This window comes from Hyperolius riggenbachi, chromosome 2 (assembly GCF_040937935.1).
Source record: "Hyperolius riggenbachi isolate aHypRig1 chromosome 2, aHypRig1.pri, whole genome shotgun sequence".
NCBI classification, from domain to species: domain Eukaryota; kingdom Metazoa; phylum Chordata; class Amphibia; order Anura; family Hyperoliidae; genus Hyperolius; species Hyperolius riggenbachi.
Window position 1 is genome coordinate 38587221 of NC_090647.1, and position 16926 is coordinate 38604146.

The 16926-nt window shown below is 44.5% G+C and overlaps 1 protein-coding gene across 1 annotated transcript in view; it reads left to right on the forward strand.

Annotated features, from left to right (window-relative positions):
• The first annotated feature begins 507 nt into the window (after positions 1 to 507).
• MAP6 (microtubule associated protein 6) overlaps positions 508 to 16926 on the forward strand; it is a 77816-nt gene continuing 61397 nt past the window's right edge. The window contains exon 1 of the mRNA XM_068266659.1: positions 508 to 1819. Within this exon, the coding sequence (XP_068122760.1) occupies positions 1143 to 1819 (677 nt within the window). The 5' untranslated portion in view covers positions 508 to 1142. The remainder of the gene's footprint in view (positions 1820 to 16926) is intronic.

Genomic DNA, 16926 nt, shown 5'->3' on the forward strand with positions numbered 1-16926 from the left:
TTCCACAAAGGACGCAGCAGTAATGGGTGAAGGGCGCAGCAACCACTCAGATTTCATCTTGCGCCCCTTGTCAGCTAAATACCGGCTGCTGATTGGCTGCAGCAGGTCCTGCAGCTCTGTCTCTATATGGGGTGACGTCAGTGGTAGTGGAGCCGGCATTTCATGTGGGTGAGATTGGAGCTGTCCACTGCTCTAGTGCTGAAACATCCATCTGCTATTGAGCTGTACTGTACTGATGGTGACCATACCCAACCATGACAGCAAACACCCCCCCAAGCCTAAATGTCACCCCTACCCTGACCTACTAAACAGATAAATCACACATGAGGTTAACCCCAAGGGCAATGTCAGAAATCCATAAGAGAAAAAACATCCAGCGGATTGTTGCGGTTGAATTTGCCCAGCCAGAGGCAGCTCGTTAATATGCAAGCTGTGAAGCAGATGTCACGATGAATTGGATGTAGGAGATTCTGGTAGATGAGGCTTTTACACCGTGACTGCCACAGCTGAGACGGCTCGCCTGCTGCAGTGCGAAGCCGGCGAGCGATTGGCTAGCGGAAGGGAAGATGTAACCTGGGCGTCGAGGGTTAAACGCATCAGAGTCCTTCCCTCCCCTCTCCTCCCGTACCATTACATTTTAGGTGCTGCATAGTGAAGATCTGTTGCCAGCATCGAATCCTCCTCCTCCCCACCTCCCTCCTTTTCCTCCTTGGCATCTGGGGATGCAGAGAGAGCAAGGTGGGTGGGGTCCTTCCTCTCAGAGATGTTCACCGTATTCCTCCTTACTATGGCTGCTGCCGTCACCGAATGCAGAATCAACCAAAAAAGAAAATTGTAATAGCGAGGGAAGAAGGCATGAGAGGACAAGAACCAGCAGAAGATTCACCTGATCTACCACGAGCGTATCTATGGAAGCCAGTGAGTAGGAGAGGAAAAGATTGCAATTTGCACTTGACAGGAATCCATAGCTCAACTGTATTTCTACTCCTTGCCCACAAGCCATTGCTGCTTATTTCTGCCGCCCAGGCGCTGCCGAGGAGACCGTTTTGGATTTGGCAAGAAGGTGGGGCAGGGAGAAAGTCCACCATAGCCCACCTGGAAACAAGCTAGGACTTTACTACACATCCTCAAGGTTGTTGAAGATGGCTTGGCCTTGTGTCACCAGGGCATGTTGCATTGCCCGTTTCGGCAATAAGCAGGACAAGGGGGACATCGCCGTCCCTTTAATGTTCTCGAAATATTCGGAGGTGACAGACGGGTCTCAGTCGTTACCACGCCCTGGGTCTGCTGCCATAGAAACCCAGCCATACTACGGGGGTCGGTCGTCGAGGCTGGAGTCCTCCAGGGGTTCTGTCATGAGGCAGGACTACAAGCCCTGGAAATCCAACCCTGAACCGAGCTGCAAACCTAAAACGGAGTACCTACCTTCCGAAGCTCCCCTGGAGAGAGAGACCCAGTACAAGAAAGATTACAGGTCCTGGCCAATTCCTCGCCAAGGAGACCACCCCTGGATCCCCAAACCCATCCCAAGCCCTTCCATTCAGATCCATGCTGTGGTTCCAGAGAAGAAGAAGACCGATGTCATGGGCTCGATTTTGCCCCCCTTGGAGAAAAGGATCATCGATTTGGAGTCAAGAGAGAGCGCTGAGCACCGATTGATGAAGGGGAGGGTGGCCATAGCCTATAACGTGACCCCGGAGATCTTGGTGTCAGTGGTGGAGGAAAGCAAGGTGATCCACCACCGGGAGATGATGGCCAAACCACCTCCCAAGGAGACTTGCCAAGGGGTAGACGGCGGAGGGACAAGTTCTTCCTACAGGTCCAGTTGACTTTTAACTCTTTCCAGACTGCATGCTCTCACTGAACGTGCCACTGATATATCATAGCAACAGGTTACCGTAGTCATGGCAGTGAAAAGAGAGAATATATATCGCCGGCAGTTAGCAGAGGGTTACCGCACACAAGTCTTCACACAAAAGCCACCCGGTACAATCATTGGGCTGTGCAGGGGTTAACACTCAGACTGACAAAAGGCAGTTCTGAATATCAAAAGCACTTTTTGCCGCACGCACAGGATTTCACCAGGGAATTTCGCCGAACAATCTCAGGCTGGCCTATTTTCTTTACGGAAAGCCGAGTAGAAGCAGAGTAACTTCCTTTGTGCCATGTCTGATCTAAGCTTAGAATGAAAAAATAGTTTTTCTTTTAAGTGCCGGGGTACAATGAGCTATAACGTGCGGTAACCCCCAGCAGCTACTTAGGAATCGGGGGGTTCAGTTTGGTGTATTCAGACTATTTTATTTCTGATTGGCTCCAGTGGATCCTTGGATACTAGTGGATCGTTAGCTGTAATGTGTAGACAAACCTTAAAGAGACACTGAAGCAAACAAAAAAATATGATATAATGATTTGTATGTGTAGTACAGCTAAGAAATAAAACATTAGGAGCAGAGACACAAGTCTAATATTGTTTCCAGTACAGGAAGAGTTAAGAAACTTCAGTTGTTATCTATGCAAATAAGCCATTGAGCTCCACAACTTTCAAAGTGGCAGAGAGCTCTGTCTTCTGAAGCTTGTTATCTCAACTATGTCAGTCACTGTATTGTTTTTTCTTCTGCACAGGACAGGTCAAAAGTTCACTAGCCTGCTCTGTAAAAATCATTTAGAGTGCTGAGTAGTGAGTAAACTGCAAATATTAGTGAATAATACAATGCTATAAAAAAAAAACACCATATAACTGAAAATAAAAATGAGAATATTTTCTTTGCTTCTAATATTCTAGTAATTATCTGTACTACACAACCAATTCATTATATCATCATTTTGTTCCCGCTTCAGAGTCTCTTTAAACCTGCTGGGCATTCTGATTCCCGCGGGGGGGGTTTTTCGCCCACATTTTTTTTTTATCATGTAGCTAGCCTATCGCTAGCTACATGATTCCCCCCTCCCTGCTCCCTCCCTCCCACCCTTCCGATTGCCGCTGCCGATCATGCCCATCAGGAAATTCCGTTCTGAACTGTGTTTTCCTTTAGGGCTTCCCCCGTCGCCATGGCGACGAATGGAGTGACGTCATAGACGTCGTGACGTCACAGGGAGTCCTGATCGACCCCATAGCGCAGCCTGGCGGTGATTGGCCAGGCTGCGCAAGGAGTCTGCAAGGGGAGGGGCCCTCTTTCGCGGCGGATCGCCGGCGAGTGAAACAAACACGCAGCTAGCAAAGTGCTAGCTGCGTGTTTGGAAAAAAAAATTGTGCAAATCGGCCCACCAGGGCCGGAGCGGTGCACAATCAACCTCCCTAGGGAGGTTAAAGCAGTAGGATCAGCCATACTATATCAGGGAAAAAAACACATATATAAGTAGATAAATACTGGCTCTACTTACATAACATATGTATTGTACTGTCCACGTTTTGATTTCAGTGAATGTTATATAGTAAATGAAGAGAATTCTGTTCCTGGTGGGGGCCATGTCTTTTGTCCACAGTGTAGGCTAAATCCTGATGTCATTTCTGCCTTTACTTTTTTTTCTTTTCTCCTCCAATTGCTGAGTCACCTCAGCCTTGCTTATAAACACAAGGGAGCAGGGGATCATGTTTCAGATAAGCAGCTGGCAGGGAAATAAAGGGAAGAGGAGGAATATATTATAGATAAAAAGAACCCCCAGCATGCAACTGTTTGGCAATGATTACTAAAGGGCCAGTGCTCCTAAAGTATGGGATAGCTCCAAAGCATAACAGCAGAAAAAGTTTTGAAAGTTTTGAATGCAGGATTAGCATCTTTAGCACTTAATACACTCAGACCAGTTGCTGTTGAAATTTGATATTTATGGTGATAATCCCGCTTTGTGTGTTTCACGGGGCTATGAGCAAAAATGCTATGCTGGGACGGGTATTGCACAAGTTATGGGGGGGCTGCTACACATTCCCCCCTTGTTTGCTACTTGGTCGTTTGGTAAAGTTGAGTGGAGACCGTGGCACAGAAGAGATGACAGTCAGGCCCCTGGACTCTCCCCATGCCCTAGGCTCCTGCCTAAGTGGCTGATCCAACACCTCACATCAACATGACTTCACTGTTAACTATGCAACTATACCACAAGGGTGGTTTATGATCCCTGCAAGATGGGCCTTCAGGCTGTGAGGTTTACCAAGGGGTGGTAAGAGAAAGAGTGTAAACATTGGGGGCCCCGACAAAGTTTTGCTAGGGGGCCCCATACCATACTCAGTTACGCCCCCGTGCCAAATCATCATACACACTGGTACAATGGTTTCTTATCCAGTCTTTTGTCACTGGGGAGTTCCAGCCTCCATCAAATTATATCAGTTGTCCATTTACACATCTAACCAGTATCACATGCAGAATAATGTTCCCCACCACGTCCAATCACATCACATCTGATAATTCACCACTTGTTTATGGGTCGTTTACAATTGACTGGCAGAAAAAAATCACTTGTGATCAACACACAAAAGTTATTAGTTAGTCATGAATTAAGATTGGCCCATGTCTAGAAGGCCGAAGGCCTCGAGTCGTTCACACTAAAAAGTGGACAGCAATGAGCATGGTCTGCGATCTGCAAGAACATTAGAAAAGTCATGTTTTTTTAAAGGATACATGAACTGACATGTGATATAATGAGATAAACATGTGTATGTACAGTGCCTAGCACACAAATAACTAGACTGTGTTCCTTTTTTTCTTTCTCTGTCAGAAAGAGTTATATATCAGGTATGTAAGTGGCTGACTCAGTCCTGACTCAGACAGGAAGTGACTACAGTGTGACCCTCACTGATAGGAAATTCCGCTTTTTATCTCTTTCTTGCTGTCAGAAGCCATTTTCTTCTAGGAACGTGTTTTATAGTTGGAATTTCTTATCAGTGAGGGTCACACTGTAGGCACTTCCTATCTGAGTCAGGACTGAGTCAGCCACTTACATATCTGATATTTACCTCTTTCAGGCAGAGAAAGAAAAAAAAGGAACACAGCCTAGTTATTTGTGTGCTAGGCACTGTACATACACATGTCTGTCTTATCATGTCACATGTCACTTCGGGTATCCTTTAAGTTTTCTCAGTCTGTCCATCCTTATACTATATAGATGTGGCAAGATTGAACAATGAAGATTGTATAGTTGATGGCCAGTTTAAAGAGGCACTGACGAACTGTAGTGAAAAAAAAAAAAATGTAATAACATTTCTTATTTTTTTACAATATCAATTTACATACTATTTAGTCAGTGTTTGCCCATTGCAAAATCTTTCCTCCCCCTAATTTACATTCTGGCATTTATCTCAGGTGGCGACCTCTGTAGTCCTGTCAGGTGCAGCTCTGAGGAATATTTTACTGAGAATTCCGAAGTACATGAAAATAATACCTGGTCTCCCAGAATGCTCTGGGAGGAGAATTCAGCATAGCTAAATAGCTCAGGCAAAGCATCACTGGGAGGGCGGAGCTACACACCAATGTACAGCAATATATAGATATAGGAAGTGTTTCTGAGGATGACACCAGGAAAATAATCATAAAAGTAGGTATCCTGAATAATTTACTACATTCTACTGTATGTTTAACATGTTTTTAAGCTCCCCTTAATTTTCAATGGAATGTGGAATTTCTGTTAAGTTTATATTTTTGTCTGTGACCTTGTTAGAGTGAATCTCTCTAAGGCAAAACAGACAGTAATTAAAGTACCGGTACTTTTATTATTGTATCAGGAAGAAGTTTTCGCCCCCTTTCTAGTGTTTACTGCTGCTTATGTTACTGATAAACTTCCTGCTCTTAGTGACACTGGTCTATGACACAGGAAGTGAGGTGACATCTTGCCAGCCAAGACCCAGACCGAAGTAAAAACTGGCCATAAAAAAAAACATTCCTTACTTCAAATGAAAACTGAAAACCATTGAGAGTCTGACTTTGAAGGGAGTAGAAGGCCAAAAAGTCATCTAAGGGCTGGTTCAGACGGACGCTTGGTGGGCAGGGGCATAACTAGAAATCACTGGGCCCCCCTGCAAAACTTTGGATGCCCCCCCCCCCCCCCCCCCGCGTTCTGCACAGGTAAACTGAGAATCAGTGTAAAGGGGCCCATACACTCAGCCGATTTTCTGGCCGACCGATCGATCCCGATCGATCGATAGATCGATTGCAAATCGGTTGGCCAATCGACCGATCGATGGCCGATTTCGATCGATTTCGATGGATTTCCATCGAACTGGCAGGGTGGAAAATTTAGGTCGATCTGATGAGATTGCTTATCAGTTTGCATTGGCCTTAATGGAAATCTGATGGCAAAAAAATGCCATCAGATCGAATTTCAGTAGATTTCAAACTGAAATCTATTGGAATTCTATCCTGGTAAAAAGGTTCTAAAAACGCATCAGATAGATCATCAGATGCATTTCTTATCTATCTGCTGCCAATCTGACAAGTGTATGGGCACCTTTATTCATTTGGCTAGTGCACACTTGAATGTGTTTTCTCCATGCAGATAAAAGCAGTCAGCAGTGAAGCATTTCTCTATCAATTACATTAGCTTCTGTGATAAAGCATGCAGGTTTTCACACATACAGACACACATGGTGTGCAGACTGCAGAAAACTGAATAGGGACTGTCTACAAGATCCCTGAATAGGGACTGTCTACAAGATCCCTGAATAGGGACTGTCTACAAGATCCCTGAATAGGGACTGTCTACAAGATCCCTGAATAGGGACTGTCTACAAGATCCCTGAATAGGGACTGTCTACAAGATCACTGAATAGGGACTGTCTACAAGATCACTGAATAGGGACTGCCTACAAGATCAATGAATAGGGACTGTCTACAAATCTTTGTCTACAACATTTTGTATGATTCCTTATCAGTGGCTAAGCAGATGCAGTCATTACAACAAATGTGCAGAGAGCAGAATTCTTTTTCTCTCTGCGCCCTTAGCTGTCAGTCTCTCAGGACAGGGAAAAGAAACTTGTCCCCCGTGGGACCCCATGTGGCTGCATCCCTTGCAGGGTCTATTGATACGCCCCTGCACTGGCATCCGGAACTCTTTGTTAAATGCTCCCATTCAAGTGAATGGGAGCGTTTGTATCAGGCTTTTACTGGCGTTTACCACGGACACGGTGTTCCAATCCCAATTTTACCATCGTTTCAGGCGACCCTGGACACTGCATGCTGTGTCCAGGGTCGATTCCCGCTGTGTCTTCCTGTCCCCCTGTGGGAATCCCGATGAGATGCCGCGGGAAGCCCGAAAAAGACGCCACCAAAAGAGACGCCGATGGAAGCTGGGCAGAAGCATGTGTGAACCGGCCCTAATTAAAGCATGAGAACTTCTGTCTTTGCCTCCGAAAAAACAGGGAACATAATCACACAGGTCTTCACTTTCAGCATGTGTCCAAAAAGCAGGACCATAATGCAGCACTTGACTTCAGAACTTGGGGCAGAACCATACAAATCACTGCTTTGAGCCCTACATGTCAAACTATGGCCCTCCAGGGGTTTCCCCACTTTGCATTATGTTTGTCCCACTCTAGACCACTAGGGAAGCTGTATTGGTGGTGAAGACCTAGATCACCAGGGAAGCCATATGGGGGAGGTGCAACAAACTTATCTGGTTTGGTCTCTGGAGGCTGTTCTGATAGTGTGGAGCAGCTGGAGGAAGCTTCCTCTTCCTCTTTGGTCAGTTGCATCCCCTGCTCCCCTGTAGACATGAATCAGCTTGTTCGCATCCCCGGCTCCCCTGTAGATGTGGGTCAGTGTGTTGTTTCTGGCAGTCTCTCTAGGACGCGAACAGCTCAGAGCTGCCTTTATAGGTTAAGGAGGCGTGTCTGAGGTGTGTCAGCTGATTCCTGCGGTCAGCTGACACTTGCTGCAGGGATATTGCTGATTGTTCTGATTTTCCTGGGGGCTTGGTCTGTGCACTATTCCTGCTATATAAGCCCTGGGTATCAGTTACTCGCTGTCCATTATAGCTATCAGGTCACTGAGTGCTGGACTTTGCTTTGCTATTCAGTCTAGTTAAAGAGAAACTCCGACCAAAAATTGAACTTTATCCCAATCAGTAGCTGATACCCCCTTTTACATGAGAAATCTATTCCTTTTCACAAACAGACCATCAGGGGGCGCTGTATGGCTTATATTGTGGTGAAACCCCTTCCACAAGTAACCCCTCCCACAAGAAAGGTATATAACTTTTGTGGGAAATAGCGGTTTACAGCTGTTTCCAACTGCCAAAAACCATGCAGCAGCTACATCACCTGCCAACAGTAAAATGTTCACTGGAGTTCCTCTTTAAAGTTCTGTTGAGATAGATATATATGCAGTGTTTGCGATATATATCTATCCTTAGTTAGTATTGTATATTATATTACTGTGATTGTTCTCTGTGTATGACCTGGCAGGCCCTCCACTTTGATTAAAGTCTCATCCCTCTGTACTACTGTACTACTGTTATCTGATACTCCATATTGACATCGGCTAGCCTAACGACCCTGTCTCTGCCTTATCCTTAACTGTACCTCAGCCATCTGACCTATGTGTATGACTTTGACCTGTATAACGTTCTCGCACCTGTCTTAGCCTACTGTACTTTAGCCATCTGATTACCAGTGTATGATCCTAGCCTGTTATTGACCTTGCTCTGCCTCAGTCCCTGTGTACTGCATATCTCTGACTTCACGTGTATGACCTCAGTTGACGATCTGACCTTGATTATCGTATATTCAGTGTACACTTCATAGCCTGCATCACAGCCAGCGTTACAGGAGAGAGGGGGAAAGCACTAGACACCAGTCAACTGTATAGGGGAGGGAAGGGGTGTGCTAGACACCAGGGTACTGTGTAGGGGAGGAAGGGGATGCGCTAGACACCAGGGAACTGTATAAGGGAGAGAGGAGGGCCACTAGACATTAGGGAATTGGGGGTAGCAGACACCAGGTAACTGTACAGGGGAGGGAAGGGGGCCATTAGACACCAGGGATCTTTATGAGTGAGGGAGCTGGCCACTAAACATTGAGGTTAACCTGTGACTTGGTGTTGATTTGCCAATTAAAGCCATAGTGCAGAATGGACAGTGAAAAACAGAACCTGTTACTTGTATGACTTGTCGATCAGAACTGTTCACTGCTTTGTGATCTTTTTCTTGATGGCACCTCCTGCTTTCTGGCGTCAGACAGGAAAATGAAGTGATTTGCAGAGATCAATGCTCAGACCTAACTGCAGATCACAGATAAGCTAGTATGGGTTTCTCACAGGAAATGGGCACCTGTTACTGGTATGACTTGTCAATTGGGACTGTTCGCTGCTCTGTCCTCTCTCTTGTTCATATGACGGCACCTCCTGCTTACGATTGCATACTACATAGTCAGGACACTGACTGTCCTCAGAGGAGCTCACAATCTAATCCTACCATAGTCATAGTCTAATGTCCTTCCATATTATTATCATTATTATTTATTTATATAGCTCTGACATCTTCTGCAGCACATTACAGAGTACATAGTCATGTCACTGACTGTCCTCAGAGGAGCTCACAATCTAATCCTACTATAGTCATAGTCTAATGTCCTACCATATTATTCTTATGTATTTATAGAGCAGTGACATCTTCTGCAGCACATTACAGAGTACATAGTCATGTCACTGACTGTCCTCAGAGGAGCTCACAATCGAATCCCTATCATAGTCTAAAGGTGGGTACACACATCAGACTATAGTCTTTGGAAAATGAAAGATCACAGACTAATCTTACCACCCTTCATGTAGTATGAGAGCCATACCTACACAGTCTATTCTATGGAGCTGAACTCCCCATCAGATAAAATTTTTTGCAAGATGCTGCACACAAAGATGCTGTACACATGCAACAGATCAGTATCTGCAAAAGATCTGTTCCTGTAAAAGATCCATTCCTGCAAAATGCATTCATAGTCTATGATATCTGCAGATCTCATACACACCTTGTTTAAAGGACAATTATCTGTAGATCAGATCCAGCAGGTTGGATCTTCAGATCGGCAGATAATTGTCTGATCTGCAGATGAATGTCCATTAAACAAGGCGTGTATGGGATCTGCAGAGGTCATAGAGTATGAATGCATTTTGCAGGAACGGATCTTTTTCAGGAACTGATCTTTTGCAGATACTGATCTTTTGTGTCTGTACAGCATCTTTGTGTGCAGCATCTTGCAAAGATTTTTATCTGATGGGGAGTTCAGCTCCATAGAATAGACTGTGTAGAGCAGGGGTCTCAAACTCGCGGCCCGCGGGCCATTTGCAGCCCTCGATACAATAGTTCGTTTCAGTGCTCCTAAGTAATCCGCCGCATCCCCGCCGCTAAATGAGGGCTGCAGAGCCCCCAAATTGCCCGGGGGGCAATCCGCTGGCATTTCCTGGAAGGGGCAGAGCTTTCAGCTTCAGCTCTGCCCCTCCTGATGTCAATCGCCGCATGGATCACCGCCTCTCCCCGCCCCTCTCTGTGAAGGAAGGGTGAGAGGGGCGGGCAGAGGTGTCGATGTGCCGCGATTGTGAAATTCCTTATGCGGCCCAGCCTCATCCTGACTTTGCCTCCTGCGGCCCCCATGTAAATTGAGTTTGAGACCCCTGGTGTAGAGTATGGCTCTCATACTACATAAAAGGGGGTAAAATTGGTCTGTGATCTTTCATTTTCCAAAGACTGTTATCTGACGTGTGTACCCACCTTAAGTCTAATGTCCTTCCATATTATTATGTATTATTATGTATTTATATCAATCTGACATCTTCTGCAGCACATTACAGAGTACATACTGTAGTCCTGTCACTGACTGTCCTCAGAGGAGCTCACAATCTACCATATTATTATGTATTAATACAGCACTGACATCTTTTGCAGCACATTACATAGTACATTTTTGTCACAGCTATTATAGCTGTGACAAAAATGTACTATGTAATGTGCTGCAAAAGATAATTAGGATGGGAAGTGTGGTATTGATTAGCGTATGACTCACAGCTCTCAGTGCAGCAGCTTGGCAGCTACTGTAAGTCCTCTCTCTCTCTTCTGCTAGCAGGCCACTTGTGGCAATTATTGATTACTCCCTGATGGATATTGGTAGGAGAGTAAGGATCGATGCACCACATGTTCCAGCATTGTATTCTGAGCAGTAGAAATCTGATAGTAAAAGGATGACACCTCTGCCGCGCTGCCCTCCTCATATCGTATTGCTCAATCGTGCAGCTGCATTTCAAGTTGCCGCATAATTTCCGGTATTTCACCACCGCTCTCCATCACACTTCTGATCAATAACTGCCCAGAATTGAGCTTAAGCGAATGGATCTGCAAAGTCACAGTGGCTGGAGTAAAGAATGTGCTACCGGCTCGCGGAGGGTCTCTGTCTAGACCAGGCATGGGCAAACTTGGCCCTCCAGCTGTTAAGGAACTACAAGTCCCACAATGCATTTGCCTTTATGAGTCATGACTGTGGCTGTAAGACTCCTGCAATGCATTGTGGGACTTGTAGTTCCTTAACAGCTGGAGGGCCAAGTTTGCCCATGCCTAGTCTAGAATGTGGTCGCTGTATTTCCCAGCACTCACGCGAGAAACTGTGGGATTGTAGGTTGCAGGAACTCTGTCACAGAGGTATTGCTATAAATGCAGAATCTTGATTCTGTTGGAAATATCAACAGGATTATTACCTTAAACTGCAGTACAGTAAAACAACCACAAGATGTCACTGTGTGAAATGCAATGGTGATCCAAATGGGATTGTTACTTCCTGTAGTCACTCTGTATTCCCTCTGCTCTAAGTAAGCTGCATTACCTGATGGGAGTGTATAATTTATCTCTGCATGTTTTTTCTTCAGTAAAGATTTTCTAACTCGTTATACCTGGTGCCTATCTGTGTGTAAAGACCTTAAGGGCCCATTCACACTAGCAATCGCAAAATGTGGCAGTGATTTTACTGCGATAAGCGAGGTAACATCACTGTACACTCTTCTTTAACCACTTCACCACTGAGGGGTTTTACCCCTTGAACACCAGAGCAATTTTCACCTTTCAGCGCTCCTTCCATTCATTCGTCTATAACTTTATTATTACTTATCGCAATGAAATGAACTATATCTTGTTTTTTTCGCCAGCAATTAGGCTTTCTTTAGGTGGGACATTATGCCAAGAATTATTTTATTCTAAATGTGTTTTAATGGGAAAATAGGAAAAAATGTGGGGAAAAAATTATTATTTTTCAGTTTTCGGCCATTATAGTTTTTAAATAATGCATGCTACTGTAATTAAAACCCATGAAATGTATTTGCCCATTTGTCCCGGGTTATAAAACCGTTTAAATTATGTCCCTATCACGTTTGGCGCCAATATTTTATTTGGAAATAAAGGTGCATTTTTTTCAGTTTTGCATCCATCCCTAATTACAAGCCCATAGTTTATAAAGTAACAGTGTTGTACCCTCCTGACATAAATATTTAAAAAGTTCAGTCCCTAAGGTAACTATTTATGTATTTTTTTATTGTATTTTTTTTTTTTTATTACAAAAAAATAATAATTGGGGAGTGTGGGAGGTAATGAGTTAGTTTATTGTGTAAAACTAATGTATTTGTATATGTAAAATACTTTAGGGTGTAGTTTTACTATTGTGAGTTTGTTTACATGCGACCTGTAAGCTTCTGGAAGGATGCTTACAGGAAGCACTACGAGGCTGGAAAAATCACAATCATCGCGCTGTTTCTCATAGAAGCAGCAGATCATTGCGGGGGCTTAGATGAACGAACGGGAATGGATTTTCCCGTTCATTGATCTCCAGGCGAGCGGGCGGTGGTGCGCACGAGCAGCGGGAGCACGGACAGAGGCGGTAGCGCGGGAGGTACGGATTTCTCCGTCCCTTGGGTTTTTAGGGGGGGAAAAAGGGACGGATAAATTCGTACCGCGGGGGGTAATGTGGTTAAGCACTGTATTGCGATCGCTCCAGAATCCCGGCAAAATGCTACATGCAACACATTTTGCGATTGCTGCTAATCGTGAATCGCCCATGATTGGCGGCAATAACGGCAGTGAGATCATTGCCATTAAGTTTGTTTTTGCGCTAGTGCTTTAGAAAGTGCTAGTGCTTCGGCATTAGCGGTAATCCAGCGCTAATCGCCCCAAATGAGAACAGGCCTTTTGCTGCAACAGATTTGTGCTCAGTTCTTTAGAGAAACTCACTATCTAATGTATTTGCCAGAGGCTTCTGGGAAAGCAAAGTAGCCTGGCAGCAAGTTAATTTGCTTTAGAGTATTATTATAAATATGTATTTATATAGCACTGACCTCTTTCATAGTGTTTTACAAAATCTATTGTAATGTCACTGGCTGTCCTCACAGGAGCTCACAATCTAATCCCTACCATAGCAATAGTCTAATATCCTACCATATTATTATTATGTAGCCCTGAAGTCTTCTGCAGCACTTTACAGAGTACATAGTCATGTCACTTACTGTCCTCAGAGATGCTCACACTCATACCTCCAAACTTTGGAGAATGAGTAAGAGGAGACACTTAAGCCACGCCCCCTCTACGACCTTAAGCCACACCCTAGAATTAGCAGGAGGGTGCCAGTGGGTGGGAGAGGGAGCCAGTGGGTAGGGAGAAGAGTGCTAGTGGGTAGGAGGAGGGTGCCTGTGGGTGGGAGCAGGGTGCCTGTGGGAGGAAGGAGGGTGCCACTCTGTGGGGGAGGACTGAAGGGTGCCAGTGGAGAGAAAGAGAAAAGATCGAGGCACCAGCCGCCGACATCACACCTCTCTTCCTCGCCATCAGTGCCCTCTCCCGAGTCTCCTTGCAGAGAACGCGCAGCGAGCGTTTAGTTTACCCGTCTGGGCGCTCTGGCTGGCTTCTTCTTTCTATTTCCTGTCTCGCGTCAAGGGAAGCAGGAAGTAGAAAGGAGAAGCCGGCCGGAGCGCACAAACCGGTAAACTAAACGCCCGCTGCGTGTTCTCTGTAAGGGCACTCAAGAGGGGGCACATGATAGAGAGGAAGGGAAGCATTACACTTCGATGGCTGGTGCCGCGATAATTTTATTCCCTCCACTGCCCAGCCGGCCGGGACACAAGGGGGGGATTGCGAGATAGTGGTACCCCCCACCCCCGGGATAGTCCGCAGGATCCGGGACATTTGGGGGGCTTGCTCATACTCCAATCCTACCATATTACTATTATGTATTTATATAGCACTGACATCTTCTGCAGCACTTTACAGAGTACATAGTCATGTCACTGACTGTCCTTACAGGAGCTCACAATCTAATCCTACCATAGTCATAGTCTAATGTCCTATCATATTATTATTATGTATTTATATAGCACTGACATCTTCTGCAGCGTTGTACAGAGTACAAAGTCATGTCACAGACTGTCCTCAGAGGAGCTCACAATCTAATCCTACCATAGTCACATAATGTCCTACCATATTATTATTATGTATTTATATAGCACTGACATCTTCTGCAGCACATTACAGAGTACATAGTCATGTCACTGACTGTCCTCAGAGGAGCTCACACTCTAATCCTACCATAGTCATAGTCTAATGTCCTACCATATTATTATTATGTATTTATATAGCACTGACATCTTCTGCAGCACATTACAGAGTACATAGTCATGTCACTGTCTGTCCTCAGAGGAGCTCACACTCTAATCCTACCATAGTCATAGTCTAATGTCCTACCATATTATTATTATGTATTTATATAGCACTGACATCTTCTGCAGCACATTACAGAGTACATAGTCATGTCACTGACTGTCCTCAGAGGAGCTCACACTCTAATCCTACCATAGTCATAGTCTAATGTCCTACCATATTATTATTATGTATTTATAAAGCACTGACATATTCTGCAGCACATTACAGAGTACATAGTCATGTCACTGACTGTCCTCAGAGGAGCTCACAATCTAATCCTACCATAGTCATTCTCTAATGTCCTACCATATTATTATTATTATTATTATTATGTTTTTACATATAGTGACACCTCCCCAACATATGCTGCACCGATACAGGGTAGTAATAATAATGGGGGCACTATGCTGGGGGAAGCCTCATGTTAGCAACATTGGTGGAAGAGCAATTAAAATGAACCCGAAGTTAGATGCTTGTTTCAGGTCCTCCTTAAAGGAACACTAACCATCTTGTTTTAGAGTCAAGCCAACCACTATTTTCTCAAAGAAAAAATGTTTTTTGTTTTCAAAACATTTTTGTTAGTGGAATACATTTTAAACAATAATAATAATGTTAACCGGTTCAGCACCGCAGTCCGAAAATCTCATGCATCCGAGCAACGTTCACCTCCCATTCATTCGCCTATAACTTTATTGCTACTTATCACAATGAATTGATCTATATCTTGTTTTTTCCGCCACTAATTAGGCTTTCTTTGGGTGCTACATTTTGCTAGGAATTATTTTTTTCTAAATCTATTTTAACAGGAAGATTAAGAAAGAAATGAAAAAAAAAATCATTATTTCTCAGTTTTTGGCCATTATAGTTTGAAATTAATATACGCTACCGTAATTAAAACTCATGTATTTTATTTGCCCATTTGTCCCGGTTATTACACCGTTTAAATTATGTCCCTATCACAATTTATGGTGCTGATATTTCATTTAGAATAAAGGTGCATTTTTTCAATTTGCGTCCATCACTATTTATAAGCTTATAATTTTAAATAATATAATAACATATTCTCTTGACATGCATATTTCAGACCCTTGGGTAACTATTTATGTTGTTTGTGTTTTTTTTTAATTGTATTTTTTATTTTTATTTTTAATAAAAATAGTGTATGTGGGTAATTTTTGGTGTGGGAGGGAAACTGTTAATTTTAAATGTAAAATAATATTTTTTTTTTATTAAAAATGTATGTTGGTGCAGTTTACAGTGAAAAAAGTCCTGGATGCGAACGATCTCGCATCCAGGAACTAAAATGCTGGGGAGATGTTTCCTGGGGCAGAAATACTGCGCTCTCTGGAGAGAAAGCGTCGGTATTTCTACGGGGAAGATAGATTGGTGAATGGGAATTATATTCCCATTCACTGATCGGGGGGCTAGCGGCGGGCAGCGGGAGCGTGCGCGGGGGAGCGCCCGATCGCGCGCACCAGCCTGCGGCAGCAGCAGTGCCTATCTGGACGAGGAAGCAGGTCCAGATAGGCCGAACTTAGCTTTGAATATACTGTACAACGGCATTTTGAAAAGTATTATTTGAGGATACCTGAGACTGGGCAATGTAAAAAAACGATACATCCCCGGGGCTTCCTCCAGGCTGATCACTCTCTTGCTGTTCTCCTGCACCGCCTTGTTCCTTCACAATTTGGCCCGGAAAGGCCTTCGGTCTGAGGCTAGGTTCATAGTGGGATGTTATTGTCCTGCATTATAAAGTCATTATAATGCAGGTTACTGTCAGGGCCGGAGCTACCATAGGAAAAAATGGGCAATTGCCCCAGAGCCTGTAGGGGCCCCCAAGGTGTCCCTCCCCCATCTTAACTGTTGCTCCCCAGGGACTCTGCAGAGTCTTTGGCAGAGTAGCTGGCGGGCAGGTGAGACACTACACTGACATAGACACTGCAGAGATCCTAGGGAGCACAGTTAAGTTAGTTGGTGATTGGGGGAGGGTCAGCAGCCACCTCAGGGCCCCAGGAGGGAAATTTGGCTGCAACAAAGGGCCCCTAATGACGCTTTTTGGTCGGGGATGTCTGTTGGGGGCCCCCAGGCTAATTTTGCCCTAGGGCCCAGTTGTTACTTGAACCGGCCCTGGTTACTGCACTGTAATGTTAACCCTATGGGACGTTCACAATGCCACGTTAAAGTTGCGTGGTAAATGTTGCGTTATTTTCACATCATGCTCCTCCCATTAATTCGCTAATAACTTTATTGTTACTTATCACATCGAAATGATCTATATCTTGATTTATT